At 45.1% G+C, this 16,495-nt stretch overlaps 1 protein-coding gene across 1 annotated transcript in view; it reads right to left on the reverse strand.

Moving 5' to 3' along the window:
* Window positions 1–16,217, reverse strand: part of CD4 (CD4 molecule) — a 37,592-nt gene extending 21,375 nt beyond the window's left edge. Inside the window, exons 1-3 of the mRNA XM_082420279.1 lie at window positions 16,191–16,217; window positions 9,797–9,902; window positions 9,491–9,655 (exon numbers count right to left, since the gene is read on the reverse strand). Coding sequence (XP_082276405.1) covers window positions 9,491–9,655; window positions 9,797–9,845 — 214 coding nt within the window. The 5' untranslated portion in view covers window positions 9,846–9,902; window positions 16,191–16,217. The remainder of the gene's footprint in view (window positions 1–9,490; window positions 9,656–9,796; window positions 9,903–16,190) is intronic.
* Between the last annotated feature and the right edge of the window lie 278 nt (window positions 16,218–16,495).

Below are 16,495 nucleotides of genomic sequence, written 5' to 3' on the forward strand. Positions count from 1 at the left end.
CACAGAAAAGAAATGAGATAGAAATATATAGAGAGGGACAGATATATGCAGATATATATAGATGCACACACATATTGAATACAGAACAATCTTCAAAATGCCTGCATAATTTTAAGAAAAAAAAAAAACCCCAAGGTTAGAACCAGGTGCATTGTTATGGTGTGCTCATTGCCTGAATGTTTCTTTTGTTCTTTACTATATTATATCCTCAGCACCTAGAACATTATCTAATTACTTAATTAACATGTAGCCTCTCTCTCTCTCTCTCTCTCCATATATATATATATATATATACATATACATATAATATACACCCATATATGATAAATTGATTTTATGTAAGAAGAGAGGGGAACCTATATATATATGCTTCTACATGCATAGTTCCTCTCTTGATGGAAATATAGAAACTGATTAAAACGGTTGCTTCCAGGGAAGGGAACCGAGAAACTGAGGATCAGGAGTAGGAGGGGGATTTATTGTCACTGTGTAACATTAGTACGGTTTAAAATTTTTACCATGCTAAAACAACATTTTTAAGCAACTATACTCCAATAAAAATTAAAAAATAAGAAAAATAAAATTTTTACCATGTAGTGTATTACTTTTTCAAATTATTTTAACTTTTAAATTAATAAAAATAAAGCCCCAGCTGAAAGTCCACTTATTTCAAGCAATTCAGCAGAATACAATTCTAGGACCAAAAAAAAGGCTCACAGAGATTGTGGGAGGGAGTTATTGTCCTGAGCTCTGCCCAGGGATATAAATTATGTAATGGGCACCAGGAGCCCACCATCCAGGGGAGGACAGAGGTTAGCTGATCATAGGGGCGTCTTGAAGCAGCTGTTTGAGAGGAGAGGACATAGGTAAAGGGCAGTCAGCTGCTTAGTGTGCAGGTTTCTGCTTTGTGTCTTTATCAGAAAGAGATCAGGAATTGGGGGTTTTGTTAATTTTAGGAAGTGGCTTTGATTCAATAAAGATCCAGCCCAATACCCCCTTTTTCCTTCACATCCAGATTTGAAGGGTGAACATGGGTGCCTGAATCATGACTGTAGGGGCCCTGCAAGAACTTTCTTGCCAGAGAAGGAGGAGATTTTTTTCCACTGGACAGAGGCAGGAAGGCGAGACATGCATTTTCAACAAAGATGGTTTCCTATGCACCATAGCCAGTTCATCCTTGACTGCCCTGAGGATGACTCCCCAGGAGAGCCCAGGTTGAAAGTTGAAAGACCAAAGCCACAGCCAAGATCTAGCCACAGCTCTGCCTCTAACGGGGCGCAAAAGCTTGGGGCAGAAACAGAAACTTCCTCTCCCTGGGCCTCAGTTTCCTCACTAGTAACATCAGAGTCTTGGACTAGAGCTGTATTTCCCAAGCTTCAATTATTCTTGCACCTCATACATGACTTTGGCCAAATCTACCTGTCCTATTAATGTAACATCTTTAAATGGATTCACTTTTTAAAATTAATTTATTTTAAAAGGAAACTGTAGCACTGTAGTAAGCAGAAAGCCAATATCACTTGATATAAACAGAAGCAACTGTTAAAAAAAAACCCCAAAACCTAAAAATAATGTTATTATAATTATCACTTAAAACTAAACTTGAGCCACTGATTAACCTTAATAGCACAAAAGGAGTGATAGATATTACATGCTCCTGATGTGATGAAATCGGTAGTATAAAACACCATCTATAAAATGGTCTTGTCAAAAGACTGAATGTGTGCATCCTAATATCCACAGCAGCACTGTTTACAATAGCCAAGACATGGATGCAACCTAAATGTCCATCTACAAATAAATGGATAAAGAAGACATATATATAGATAGATATAGATATATATAATGGAATATTACTCAACCCTAAAAATGAATGAAATAATGCCATTTGCAGCAACATGGATGGACTTAGAGATTGTCATACTAAGTAAGTCAGAAAGAGTAAGACAAATATCATATGATATCACTTATATGTGGAATCTAAAATATGATACAAAATTTACAAAACAGAACTTATTTACAAAACAGAAACAGACTCACAGACAAAGAAAACAAATTTATGGTTACCAAGGGGGGAGGGATAAATATATAGATATAAATGAATCACTTTGCTGTACACCAGAAACTAACACAACACTGTAAATCAACTATACTTCAATTTTAAAAAGATGGGGCTCTAATGTTTTGTAATGTGGAATACAGTTATTAAATAGTAATAAGTCACTGAAAAAAAAATGAACTTGATCAAAGCGCTAGATCTAATCACCAATCTATAGGAGATTCAAGGGACAGAGGAACATGTTAAGTGATACCACCATGTAAAACTTAGCAGGACAATTGCCTGGTTTCTTCAACAATCAGTTGCAAGAGGGGAAAAAAAAAGAGAGTAAATGTATAAATTTAAAGAGATTTAAGGGACATATCAAGCAAATACCATGCATAAATTTTTATTTGAATTCTGATTCAAATAGACCAAATGTAAAAATACTACTATGAGGCAACTGGGAAAATTTGAACACTGATTGGATATTTATTGTCATTAAGGAATTATTTTTAATTTTTAAGCATTGATAATGATACTGTAGATGTGTTTTTTTTAATTGAAGTATAGTTGATATGCAGTGTTTCAGGTGTACAGCAAAGTGATATATATATATATATATTCTTTTTCAGATTCTTTTCCATTATAGGTTATTACAAGATACTGAATATAGATCCCTGTGCTATACAGTAGGTCCTTACTGTGGATATGTTTTTTGAAAGTCATTACATTTTAAAGATACATACTGAAGTATTTACAGATTAAGTGACACAAGTCTGGTATTTGCTATACAATAATATGGTGGTGGGGAGTTGGGAATATAGATGAAACAAAATTGGCCACAAATTGATAATTGTTGAAGCTGAGTGGGATACATGGGGGTTCATTATATAAATATTTTACTTTTATATATGTATGAAAATTTTTAAAAATGTTAAAAATAAGCAATGAAATGCAAACAATAATAAATTGAATACACTTATAAAATAAAAAATATGTTTATAAAAATACATTTCATGCTGGTGGCATTTTTTTTTAACATCTTTATTGGAGTATAATTGCTTTACAATGTTGTGTTAGTTTCTGCTGTATAACAAAGTGAATCAGCTATACGTTTACATACATCCCCATATCCCCTCCCTCTTGCGTCTCCCTCCCACTCTCCCTATCCCACCCCTCTAGGTGGTCGCAAAGCACCGAGCTGATCTCCCTGTGCTATGCGGCTGCTTCCCACTAGCTATCTATTTTACATTTGGTAGTGTATATATGTCAATGCCACTCTCTCACTTCGTCCCAGCTTACTCTTCCCCCTCCCCATGTCCTCAAGTCTGTTCTCTACATCTGCGTCTTTATTCCTGTGCTGCCCCTAGGTTCTTCAGAACCTTTTTTTTTTTTCTAGATTCCATATCTATGTGTTAGCATACGGTATTTGTTTTTCTCTTTCTGACTTACTTCACTCTGTATGACAGACTCTAGGTCCATCCACTTCACTACAAATAACACAATTTTGTTTCTTTTTATGGCTGAGTAATATTCCACTGTATATATGTGCCACATCTTCTTTATCCATTCATCCGATGATGGACACTTAGGTTGCTTCCATGTCCTGGCTATTGTAAATAGTGCTGCAATGAATATTGTGGTACATAACTCTTTTTGAATTATGGTTTTCTCAGGGTATATGCCCAGTAGTGGGATTGCTGTGTTGTACGGCAGTTCTTTTTAGTTTTTTAAGGAACCTCCATACTATTCTCCATAGTGACTGTATCAATTTACATTCCCACCAACAGTGCAAGAGGGTTCCCTTTTCTCCACACCCTCTCCAGCATTTATTGTTTCTAGATTTTTTGATGACGGCCATTCTGACCAGTGTGAGGTGATACCTCATTGTAGTTTTGATTTGCATTTCTCTAATGATTAGTGATGTGGAGCATTCTTTTATGTGTTTGTTGGCAATCTGTATATCTTCTTTGGAGAAGTGTCTATTTAGGTCTTCTGCCTATTTTTGGATTGGGTTGTTTTTTTTTTTTGATATTGAGCTGCATGAGCTGCTTATATATTTTGGAGATTAATCCTTTGTCAGTTGCTTCATTTGCAAATATTTTCTCCCATTCTGAGGTTGTCTTTTTGTCTTGTTTATGGTTTCCTTTGCTGTGCAAAAGCTTTTAAGTTTCATTAGGTCCCATTTGTTTATTTTTGTTTTTATTTCCCTTTCTCTAGGAGGTGGGTCAAAAAGGATCTTGCTGTGATGTATGTCATAGAGTGTTCTGCCTATGTTTTCCTCTAAGAGTTTTATAGTGTCTGGCCTTACATTTAGGTCTTTAATCCATTTTGAGTTTATTTTTGTGTATGGTGTTAGGGAGTGTTCTAATTTCATTCTTTTACGTGTAGCTGTCCAGTTCGCCCAGCACTACTTATTGAAGAGGCTGTCTTTTCTCCATTGTATATTCTTGCCTCCTTTATCAAAGATAAGGTAACCATATGTGTGTGGGTTTATCTCTGGGCTTTCTATCCTGTTCCACTGATCTGTTTTTGTGCCAGTACCATACTGTCTTGATTACTGTAGCTTTGTAGCATAGTCTGAAGTCAGGGAGCCTGATTCCTCCAGCTCCGTTTTTCTTTCTCAAGATTGCTTTGGCTATTCGGGGTCTTTTGTGTTTCCATACAAATTGTGAACTTTTTTGTTCTAGTTCTGTGAAAAATGCCATTGGTAGTTTGATAGGGATTGCATTGAATCTGTAGATTGATTTGGGTAGTATAGTCATTTTCACAATGTTGATTCTTCCAATCCAAGAACATGGTATATCTCTCCATCTATTTGTATCATCTTTAATTTCTTTCATCAGTGTCTCATAGTTTTCTGCATACAGGTCTTTTGTCTCCCTAGGTAGGTTTATTCCTAGGTATTTTATTCTTTTTGTTGCAGTGGTAAATGGGAGTGTTTCCTTAATTTCTCTTTCAGATTTTTCATCATTAGTGTATAGGAATGCAAGAGATTTCTGTGCATTAATTTTGTATCCTGCAACTTTACCAAATCCATTGATTAGCTCTAGTAGTTTTCTGGTAGCCTCTTTAGGATTCTCTATGTATAGTATCATATCATCTGCAAAGAGTGACAGTTTTACTTCTTCTTTTCCAATTTGGATTCCTTTTATTTCTTTTTCTTCTCTGATTGCTGTGGCTAAAACTTCCAAAACTATGTTGAATAATAGTGGTGAGAGTGGGCAACCTTGTCTTGTTCCTGATCTTAGTGGAAATGGCTTCAGTTTTTCACCATTGAGGACGATGTTGGCTGTGTGTTTATCATATATGGCCTTTATTATGTTGAGGTAAGTTCCCTCTGTGCCTACTTTCTGGAGGGTTTTTATCATAAATGGGTGTTGAATTTTGTCAGAAGCTTTTTCTGCATCTATTGAGATTATCATATGGTTTTTATCCTTCAGTTTGTTAATATGGTGTATCACATTGATTGATTTGCATATATTGAAGAATCCTTGCATTCCTGGGATAAACCCTACTTGATCATGGTGTATGATCCTTTCAGTGTGCTGTTGGATTCTGTTTGCTAGTATTTTGTTGAGGACTTTAGCATCTATGTTCATCAGTGATATTGGCCTGTAGTTTTCTTTTTTTTTTTTTGACATCTTTGTCTGATTTTGGTATCAGGGTGATGGTGGCCTCATAGGATGAGTTTGGGAGTGTTCCTCCGTCTGCTATGTTTTGGAAGAGTTTGAGAAGGATAGGTGTTAGCTCTTCTCTAAATGTTTGATAGAATTTGCCTGTGAAGCCATCTGGTCCTGGGCTTTTGTTTGTTGGAAGATTTTTAATCACAGTTTCAATTTCAGTGCTTGTGACTGGGCTGTTCATATTTTCTATTTCTTCTTGGTTCAGTCTCAGAAGGTTGTGCTTTTCTGAGAATTTCTCCATTTCTTCCAGGTTGTCCATTTTATTGGTGTATAGTTGCTTGTAGTAATCCCTCATGATTCTTTGTATTTCTGCAGGGTTATCTGTTACTTCTCCTTTTTCCTTTCTAATTTTGTTGATTTGAGTCTTCTTTTTTTTTTTTTTTTTTGATGAGTCTGGCTAGTGCTTTACCAATTTTGTTTATCTTCTCAAAGAACCCAGCTTTTACTTTTATTGATCTTTGCTATTGTTTCCTTCATTTCTTTTTCATTTATTTCTGCTCTGATCTTTATGATTTCTTTCCTTTTGCTAATTTTGGGGGTTTTTTTGTTCTTCTTTCTCTAATTGCTTTAGGTATAGGGTTAGGTTATTTGAGATGTTTCTTGTTTCTTGAGGTAGGATTGTATTGCTATAAACTTCCCTCCTAGAACTGCTTTTGCTGCATCCCATAGGTTTTGGGGAGTCGTGTTTTCATTGTCATTTGTTTCCAGGTATTTTTTTATTTCCTCTTTGATTTCTTCAGTGATCTCTTGGTTATTTAGTAGCATATTGTTTAGTCTCCATGTGTTTGTATTTTTTACAGTTTTTTTTTTTTCCTGTAATTGATATCTAGTCTCATAGTGTTGTGGTCGGAAAAGGTACTTGATATGATTTCAATTTTCTTAAATTTACCAAGGCTTGATTTGTGACCCAAGATATGGTGTATCCTGGAGAATGTTCCATGAGCACTTGAGAAGAAAGTGTATTCTGTTGTTTTTGGATGGAATGTCCAAAAATATCAATTAAGTCCATCTGGTTTAATGTGTCATTTAAAGCTTGTGCTTCCGTATTTATTTTCATTTTGGATGGTCTGTCCATTGGTGAGAGTAGGGTGTTAAAGTCGCCTACTATTATTGTGTTACTGTTGATTTCCCCTTTTATGGCTGTTAGCATTTGCCTTATGTATTGAGGTGCTCCTATGTTGGGTGCATAAATATTTACAATTGTTATATCTTCTTGGATTGATCCCTTGATCATTATGTAGTGTCCTTCTTTGTCTCTTGTAATAGTCTTTATTTTAAAGTCTATTTTGTCTGATATGAGAATTGCTACTCCAGCTTTCTTTTGATCTCCATTTGCATGGAATATCTTTTTCCATCCCCTCACTTTCAGTCTGTATGTGTCCCTAAGTCTGAAGTGGGTCTCTTGTAGACAGCATATATATGGTTCTTGTTTTTGTATCCATTCAACCAGTCTATGTCTTTTGGTTGGAGCATTTAATCCATTTACATTTAAGGTAATTATTGATATGTATGTTCCTATTACCATTTTCTTAATTGCTTTGGGTTTGTTATTGCAGGTCTTTTCCTTCTCTTGTGTTTCCTGCCTAGAGAAGTTCCTTTAGCATTTGTTGTAAAGCTGGTTTGGTGGTAATGAATTCTCTTAGCTTTTGCTTGTCTGTAAAGGTTTTAATTTCTCTGTAGAATCTGAATGAGATCCTTGCTGGGTAGAGTAATCTTGGTTGTAGGTTTTTCCCTTTCATCACTTTAAATATATCCTGCCACTCCCTTCTGGCTTGCAGAGTTTCTGCGGAAAGATCAGCTGTTAACCTTATGGGGATTCCCTTGTATATTATTTGTTGCTTTTAATATTTTTTCTTTGTATTTAGTTTTTGATAGTTTGATTAATATGTGTCTTGGCATGTTTCTCCTTGGATTTATCCTGTATGGGACTCTCTGTGCTTCCTGGACTTGACTATTTCCTTTCCTATATTAGGGAAGTTTTCAACTATAATCTCTTCAAATATTTTCTCAGTCCCTTTCTTTTTCTCTTCTTCTTCTGGGACCACTATAATTCGAATGTTGGTGCATTTAATGCTGTCCCAGAGGTCTCTGAGGCTGTCCTCAATTCTTTTCATTCTTTCTTCTTTATTGTGCTCTGTGGTAGTTATTTCCACTATTTTATCTTCCAGGTCACTTATCCGTTCTTCTGCCTCAGTTATTCTGCTATTGATTCCTTCTAGAGAATTTTTAATTTCATTTACTGTGTTGTTCATCATTGTTTGTTTGCTCTTTAGTTCTTCTAGGTCCTTGTTAAACGTTTCTTGTATTTTCTCCATTCTGTTTCCAAGATTTTGGATCATCTTCACTATCATTACTCTGAATTCTTTTTCAGGTAGACTGCCTATTTCCTCTTCATTTGTTTGGTCTGGTGGGTTTTTACTTTGCTCCTTCATCTGCTGTGTATTTCTCTGTCTTCTCATTTTGCTTAACTTACTGTGTTTGGGGTCTCCTTTTCAGAGGCTGCAAGTTCGTAGTTCCTGTTGTTTTTGGTGTCTGTCCCTAGTGGGTAAGGTTGGTTCAGTGGGTTGTGTAGGCTTCCTGGTGGAGGGGACTGGTGCCTGTGTCCTGGTGGATGAGTCTGGATCTTGTCTTTCTGGTGGGCAGGACCACGTCCGGTGGTGTGTTTTGGAGTGTCTGTGAACTTATTATGATTTTAGGCAGCCTCTCTGCTAATGCATGGGGTTGTGTTCCTGTCTTGCTAGTTGTTTGGCATGCGGTGTCCAGCACTGGAGCTTGCTGGTCATTGAGTGGAGTTGGGTCTTAGCGTTGAGCCGGAGATGAGACGGAGATCTCTGGGAGAGCTCTCGCTGGTTGATATTACATGGGGCCAGGTGGTCTCTGGTGGTCTAGTGTCCTGAACTCGGCTCTCCCACCTCAGAGGCACAGGCCTGACACCTGGCCAGAGCACTAAGACCCTGTCAGCCACACAGCTTACATGTAAATGGGTTAAATTCTTCAATCCAAAGGCACAGGGTGGCTGGCCTTCTCCGCTCTGCTTGGTCCTCCAGCTAGGCGTTGTCCTCCGGGTCTGCTTGATATGGAGAGCCTGCTTGGGATCCAGGTCCAGCTGCATTCCTTAGCGTCTAGAAGAAGCAGCCGTCGCCCCCATCCTCCCCTATCCCTGGGGCAACTCTTCACGATCCTGGAGCATCCGAGGCTCCACCCCTCATGCTGCTAGCGGTGCCACTGGTGGCATTTTGACTCATTTTTTTTTCTACTTTTGACTTATATGACACTCCCATTTAATAATGTGCTGAATATTAGAGGTCATACACAGAAGAAAGAAGAGTTATTTAAAGAGACGCATGAGGGTAAAATTTATGTGAGAAAGTAATCTCCTTTACTGCAAAATAACGTTCCTAATAAGTATTGAAATCTTAATTCTTTCCACTTTAAAAGCTAGAAATAAATCATTCTATCGCTTTTAATGGAAGTAAACAAAGTATGGTCATGGATCTGTAGCAACAATATTCATGAAATCATGGGTTTTATATGATAGTTATTTTTCTAATATCCATTAAAATAATGAAATTATAATAGACCACCAGAAGCCATTCCCCAGCCCACCAGGAGCTGGCAGAGGGAGGCTCTGGACTTGGAGAGTCCCTGAGACTCTCAGCTGGAACCTCCAGGATCCCAGAGTTTACTAGGAGCTGGGCTCTGACACCAGAGGTGTTCAATCCCTGAGGCTTTTCTCTCTGAACGGGGAGTGGGACCAGCCTACCTTTGTGCAAGAAGGAGCCATGACGCCCCAGAATCTTGATCTGGTTAGAATTTTTCCAGCTGAAGGGCAGGTTCTTATTCTGGTAAGCTTTGCAGGGCAGCTCTGCGAGGTCTCCTGCCTTACCCAGCACCACTTTTTTCCCCTGAGTGCCGGCTGGGAGCATCACTAGGTAGAAAAACAGGGGGTCAGGCCTCGAGGGTGTGGCTGCCCTGCCTCCGCCTCATCCCCCCCCCCGCCCCATTGCATTTCCCAATCAGCCCCTCCTCCCAGGCCACCTGCACCCAGACTCCAAGTCTGAGCACTCACCCAGTTGCAGCACCAGGAACAGGTGCCTAAGAGAGGTTCCAGGGTCCATTGTGGCTTTGCTGAGGCAGGCAGGGACCTGGGCCTTCCCCCAAAGAAAAGGCAGGGCCTGGGGGAGACACCAGTCATCAGTCAGCAGGCATTCACCTGGCCTGGGATCCCTTCAGGACCTGGACAGCCAGGCCAGGATCTAGACATGCAGATCTCTAACAAGACACCCACTGGACGCGCCACACATGCTGTGCTGAGGCCAGGGGTGGGTTCTCTGCCAGGTGGGACCAGAAACGGATTCTCGGAGAAGGTGGTAAATTGGGACTAGGACCAGGGAGCCAAGCCAAGTCATGAAGGTCCTTGAGTGCCTTACTGGGAGGCTGGGACTTGACCCTGGGCGCTAGGGAGCTTTACTTAGAGAAGGACAGGAGTAGATTTACAAGATAGATGTCTTCAGCTGCTGAGCAAACAATGAGTTGGAGGAGGTCAAGCCCTGGAGGCAGGATTTCAAGAATCCTGGTGAGAGAAGATGAGGCCTGAACTCAGAGAGAGGGACTTGAGGGAAGAGTTCTGAATTAAAACTCCCAGGACTGGGACTTCCCTCGTGGTCCAGTGGGTAAGACTCCACGCTCCCAATGCAGGGGGCCCAGGTTTGGTCCCTGGTCTGGGAACTAGATCCCGCATGCATGCCACAACTAAGAAGTCCGCATGCCGCACCTAAAGATCCCGCATGCCGCACCTAAAGATCCCGCATGCCGCAACTAAGACCCAGCACAGCCCAAATAAATAAATAAATAAATATTTAAAAAATAAAATAAAACTGCCAGGACTTGGGGCCTGATTCAGTGCGAGTGATGCGGTCAGAGAAAGAGCAGAGGGCAATTCCCTGCTCACTGTCAGACCGACCCTATGAGGCCTCTGAGTGGGACAAGGAGAAAGATGATGTTTCAGAGTTTCTGTGGGCTTGGAAGACAGACAAGGCTGTGGAGGAGGGGGTCGCAGAAAGGCTCTGAACGGGCCTCAAGGAATGGGCGGCACTGGGTTGGAGCAGTGATTCTCAGCGTGTGGTCACAGGTCATGAGCAGTGGCTGATACCTGAGAACATGTGAGAAAGGCAAACTCTCGGGTCCACCCCAGACCTGCTGAATCAGAAGCTGGGGGTGTGTCCAGCCGTCTGTGTTTTCGCAAACCTCTGGGCGACTGATGCACACTCAAGTCTGAAAACACTGAGCTAGCTGGAAAGGAAAGGGGAGGGGCATCCCACTGCCATGTGCAAGGTCAGGGGGCTGTGGAGGGAAGTAGTGGGGGGTGACATGGGAAGGAGCGTGGAACCTGACCTTGAATCTTCAGAGGCAGGCTAGAGAGTTAGGGCTCGGCTCTGCAGGCCACTGGGAGTCGCTGCTGTTTATTTGAGCGGCAATGTGAGTGGTCTTTGTAGAGCTTTAGGAAGTTTGATGTGGTAACGGGACCAGATAGATGACATGGAGGAAGTAGAGACTAAAGGAAGGCCACCAGACAGTGCCTGGAAGGCAGGCAGGGGCAGGCTCGAGTGTCTTCGAGTGGGGTGGGGGAGGGTTGGATTGGGAGTTTGGGATTAGCAGATGCAAACTATTATATACAGAATGGATAAACAACAAGGTCCTATTGTGTAACACAGGGAACTATATTCAGTATCCTGTAATTAACCATAATGGAAAAGAATATGAAAAAGAATGTATATGTATATATATATACATGTATCCGAATCACTTTGCTGTACAGCAGAAGCTAACACAACATTGTAAATCAACTATACTGCAATTTAAAGAAAAGTGTCTTTGAACTCCAGGCCCAGGCTGTAAACGGGCCTCAGAGCATAGACGGCCTTCGCGGGCAGTGTCGGCATGCACCTGGCCCAGAGTTTGTGCATCCAGACCTACTTTTCTCTCCCCACTGCCTGGTCTTTCTCTCCCTCGAGACCACCTTTGCAGTGATCTGCCCCCTCTGAACTCCCACAGCCTTCCACTCTGAACTTGACACCCCCTTGGGCACGTCCCACCTTCTACCTTCGGGTGCAATGACTTGGGTTCCCACCTCTCCTCCACCACCTTGATCTCCTCTGGGTTAGAGGTGATGGTCCAGCCAGCAATGCTGCCACTGGCACCAGCTGGAGCACAGAGAAGGGTCTCGGGATGTGTTTGGGTAACTTAAACCAAATTGAATTGAACAGAAGAGGGGAAATTACTGATTCCTTTTTTCTGTACTCAACATGTTAATTCTGTTACTAAAATGGGTCACTGAAGGGTCTGCACCCACCCAAGCCTGGCCTGAATGAAGCCCAATCATCCGCATCCACGCCACCTAGTCTCGTGCGCATCCCCCCCAGGCACGCTCCATCCTCTCTGCCCTGCTTTCCACGAGGAGGCTGACTGCTACACACCTTACACAGCGTGTCACGCCGGCTCCCTCACCCTCCAGCTCCTGGTTGGGGTTGCACCCACAAGAGATGGGAGGGCCCGGGAGAGAGGCTGGGGTATTTTATCCTTACTCTCTCCCGGCTCTGGGCATACTTTCTGGCAATGGCTGTATTCCCTCTCTCCCCGCTCCCTCCCCTGGCGACTACAGCTTCTGTCAGATGGCCCCCTAACCACAGCTCAAACGCTCACTGGGTTCTAGAAACATCAGGTTGGCCCTTTCCCCTTCAAGACTCTGCCTCTTCCTACTGGTATCTGGTGCCTCAACATGCTGTTTGGGCCCCTGTCCACGCCTCTTTCTGCAGATGGTCTTGAACCATCTGAGATGCATTCTGTTTCCTGTTGGGCACTGATCCATGATAAGGATGTAGCACTCAGATGGGTGCTGAGGGCTTGGTCCTCCTCATGAGGTTTGGGGGGCAGGGGGAAAGCCCCCTCCTGTTGCTCCATCTGCCTGAAAGGGGAACTATCCAGGGCCTAACTCATGGTGGGAACTTGATAGATTTTTTTTAAACCAGGGAAATAGGAAGAGAAGAGGTCAGGAAGAAGGTTTCCAGGAAAGGAAGAGGGAGGCTAGTCACGGGTGCAGTTGTTTTGCAAGTTGGCCTAGGCCATGGAGGCACAGAGGGGAAGGCTGGGGTGAAAGCGTAGGGCAGGGCGCGCTTACATCTGAGGGCGGGTCCCACTGCCGCCACCCCAGACTCACCGTGTCCTTGGTGAGCAGAGAGTGAAGGAGTCTGCATGTGGGATAGCCCTTCCCTGGGGTCCAAAGTCAGCCTAGATGCCTGAGCAAGGTTGGGGACATTCTTGCCTCTCCCCAAATGGTGGTCATTTTTTCTTCCCCACTCGGTGATCCTGGGGTCTGTGCAAGGGCCACCTCTCGCCACCAGCTCCCTGCGCTGCCCCAAACCACCCCAGGGCTCAGCTTGGTGTAGGAGGCTCTGGGTTTCCAGCTGCTGTTTGCTTTGGTGCCTGGGGCTTCCGCTGCTGCCTCAGAGAGCTGGCCTTTGATTTCCACATCCTCAGCCTCCCCAGAGGCGCTCCGCCCCGTACAGTAGCATCCTGTGCACCACAGCCCCTGAGAGCGGCTGGGAGGGCCCGCTGGTCCCCGAGGCCCTGGCTCCTCTCTCTCTCCCTGTTTCTCTGCTCACATCTGTGCATTCCTGCACCTATGCTTCCCCACGCTGATGCCTCCACCTTCAACTCCCTGCATCCGTGTGCCCCTTCCTCTGTGCCTCGGACACCGGGAGGCAAGTCTGGCTCTCCTGGGCTCACCTTGAGAGCCCCTTGCCTCTTCTCCTTTGGCATCCCTCCTCTCTCCAGCTGCCACTAGTCTCTAGGCCCTTCTGGCCTGGAAACCGGCATCCAGGCCTCTGGCAGGGATGCAGGCTTCCACAAGCCTCCGTGTGAAGGGAGCCTGCAGAACACAGCCTGGAGCCCAGGGGCGGATGCCAGGGAGATGGCTGCAGGCTGGACAAAGGGAAACGGACAGGGACTTCCCTGGTGGTCCAGTGGGTAAGACTCCGCATTCCCAATGCAGGGGGCCTGGGTTCGATCCCTGGTCGGGGAACTAGATCCCACACGCATGCCACAACAAAGATCCAGTGCAGCCAAAATAAATAAATTAATTAAATTAATAAATATTAAAAAAAAAAAAAAAAAGAAAAGGGAAAGGACAGGTTCAGAGAAACACACAGAAACCCCAAGGGAAGATGACGGGAGGATGGGTGGGAAAGAGGGCGGCAGGGCGAGACCCAGAGCAGCTCATTGAAGCAGCAGCTGCACTTCACACAGCCCACGATCACACACAAAGCCCAGGGTCGTACAAACAAGGTAGGGGCGGAGGGGAAGCGAAGGAAATTCTGAGAGGCCAGACCCACGCCCGGAGCAGGACACCCAAAGAGAGGCGAGGCGAGGCCAAAGTGGCAAGGCACCACACACCCTCGGCGCCCCGAGGCTCCCCGGCCCGGGCTGGGCTGAGGAGCGAGGCTCGGGGGGAGCAGGAGGGCGCATCCCCGCCGCAGCGCCCGTCTGTGGTCCCGCAGGCACTTTCATCTCCTCCCCGCGGCCCCCGGCAGCCCCCTCCAGCCCCGCCGCGGGGTGCGGCCTCCACCGCACGCGCCCGCGTGCTGCTCCCGGCTTCACAGGAACTGACTTCCTAGAGACGTGGTCCCTCTGAGGGACCCTTGTGGTTCCCTGGCTGCAACCTCCGCCATCCTCTCCTTTGCCTCTGCCGCCCACGTGGGGAGAGCGCAGCCCCCCTCCTACCACAATCCCCCGAAAGGTGCAGAACAGTCCCCAGCCTCGGAGCCCACAAACCCAGGCCCCCGCCTGCTCCTCCCCGACACCCACCCTCATCGGAGGTAGTTCATTCAACCAGCGCTCATTGAGGGTCTACAGCGCGCCGGGGCCTTGCTCTCCAGCTGCGTGGCGGACACCACCGTGGCCAGGATCAGGGCCCCAGGGCTGAGGGGCTTCTGCCCCAAACCGGTCGGTGGGGGGAGTTTCTATCCCAGGGGGGCCTCTTCTACCTAAGGGCCGCCACGCTGAAGGAGGGAAACAGCCCGGGGTTCTCTCTGACCCGGCCCTCTGGGAACCCTTTCATCGGAGGTGACGAGGGCGGCCATTTTGGTCGAGCCCAGAGCCTGCACAGCGCAAGAAATTGTTTGCCAGAACATGTGGTGCGGTGACCTCCCCCATCAGGTTCTACCCTCAGCCTCGCACCCCGAAAAAGTCACGCCACAAGAGCAGGACGTTCAGGAAGAGCTATCCCACCCAGAGTGAAATCTCTGAATTAGCGAGAACGGGGCCTTTCTATTTTGAGGGATCTGACCGTGGGGAGGGAGGCCCCTCGCCCAGAATCCAGCCAGGAAGGGAGGACAGAGGACACTCAGGGAACACGGCTGGAGGCCAGGGAGGCCTCAGGAAAGAGGAAAGGACCCAGGGCATGGAAGCAGAAGGCTGGGGTCCTCAGGGCATCCCACTTGAGGGGTATCACCTCCTGCGTGCCCCCCCATCACACACGCCCACCAAGCCCGGGGAGGGTCTGCAAATCCTTTTCTAACCCCCACTAGCCTCCTTTTCCAGAGCAGCTGAGACACCTAAAACCAATTCCTTAGAACCAATTTTTCTAATGATGTCGTGGCCTAAAAATACGTATCTGTCACTTTTACAGCGTGTCATACCGAAGAGCTCAGTTTCAACCCTTTCTGGGAATTTTACCTTTCCACTGCTTCATTAATCATTTTAAAGCTAATTAAAGTGGAAGTGCCTTTAGACATATTGTTCAAAAATCCTAAAAATGCACAAAAAGTACACAAAAGTGTAGAAACACATAAACGGAGTCGATGGAGGCTACATCAATCACACAGCTTATGAAATGCTGCAAGTATGAGTTCTGGTGTGAGTTTTTGGTGATTGGGTCATTGGGAAAATTAATTTTGGGGGAGAGTTGTCTCTAGACCAGATTCTACTTCTCTTTCTCTTTTTCTTGCTTTGATTTTGTTTTCTCTTTTCCTTTCTTTTTTCTAGGCCTCCTCCCTCCTTAATATTTGTTGATCATTTTTATGTCTTTCCCATCCCTCCTTCCCTCTTGTCTTCTTCTTTTCCCCTCTCCCTGTCTTCATCTCCTCCACTGCCCATGACTAGTGGCCTTTCTCAGCCCGGGGCACTTGAGCACCCATTCCTTCTCTGCTCTCGGAGTCACCCTTCCGAGTCAACACCCTTCCGCTCCGGGAACTGAGCTGTGCGCCGTGGGACTGCGGAGAGAAGTGTGGTGTAATCCCCGGCCTCTGCAAGCTCCCATTTCCAAGGGGAGATCAATGCTCATGAAATGCAAGAGAAGGTGGTCAGAGCTGTGGGCAGAGACCTGGAAATCCAACCCATCTTCTGCCACATTCCTCTCCGCTTCCCCGCCCCTCGGGAAGGAAGGAAGCCCTGTCTGTCCCTCTTACCTCTGGGCCTGGGTCTCCCTTCCCCTCTGCTTCTTGCACAGGTGCGTCTATGTGAGTGTTGGGAGCAGGCGCCCACCGGGGAGAGTGCCTGTTACTTCTGCAGAGATGTGCTAAACCGGAGACACAGGAAGCCTGGTAGTGAGCTCGTCCACGCCCCAGACCTGGGCCAGCCCCCAACGTCACCACCTGGGGCTGGGGTCCCCACCCCCTGCCTCTTGGGGAAGTTGTCAAAATGAAAATGGCAAAGTCAAGGGAAAAAAATCAGCAGAACCCGGCCGGAGCCCAGAGTGTCACTGCGCTTCTCA

This window comes from Balaenoptera physalus (genome assembly GCF_965194825.1).
Source record: "Balaenoptera physalus genome assembly, chromosome: 13".
In the NCBI taxonomy this organism is placed as follows: Eukaryota; Metazoa; Chordata; class Mammalia; order Artiodactyla; family Balaenopteridae; genus Balaenoptera; species Balaenoptera physalus.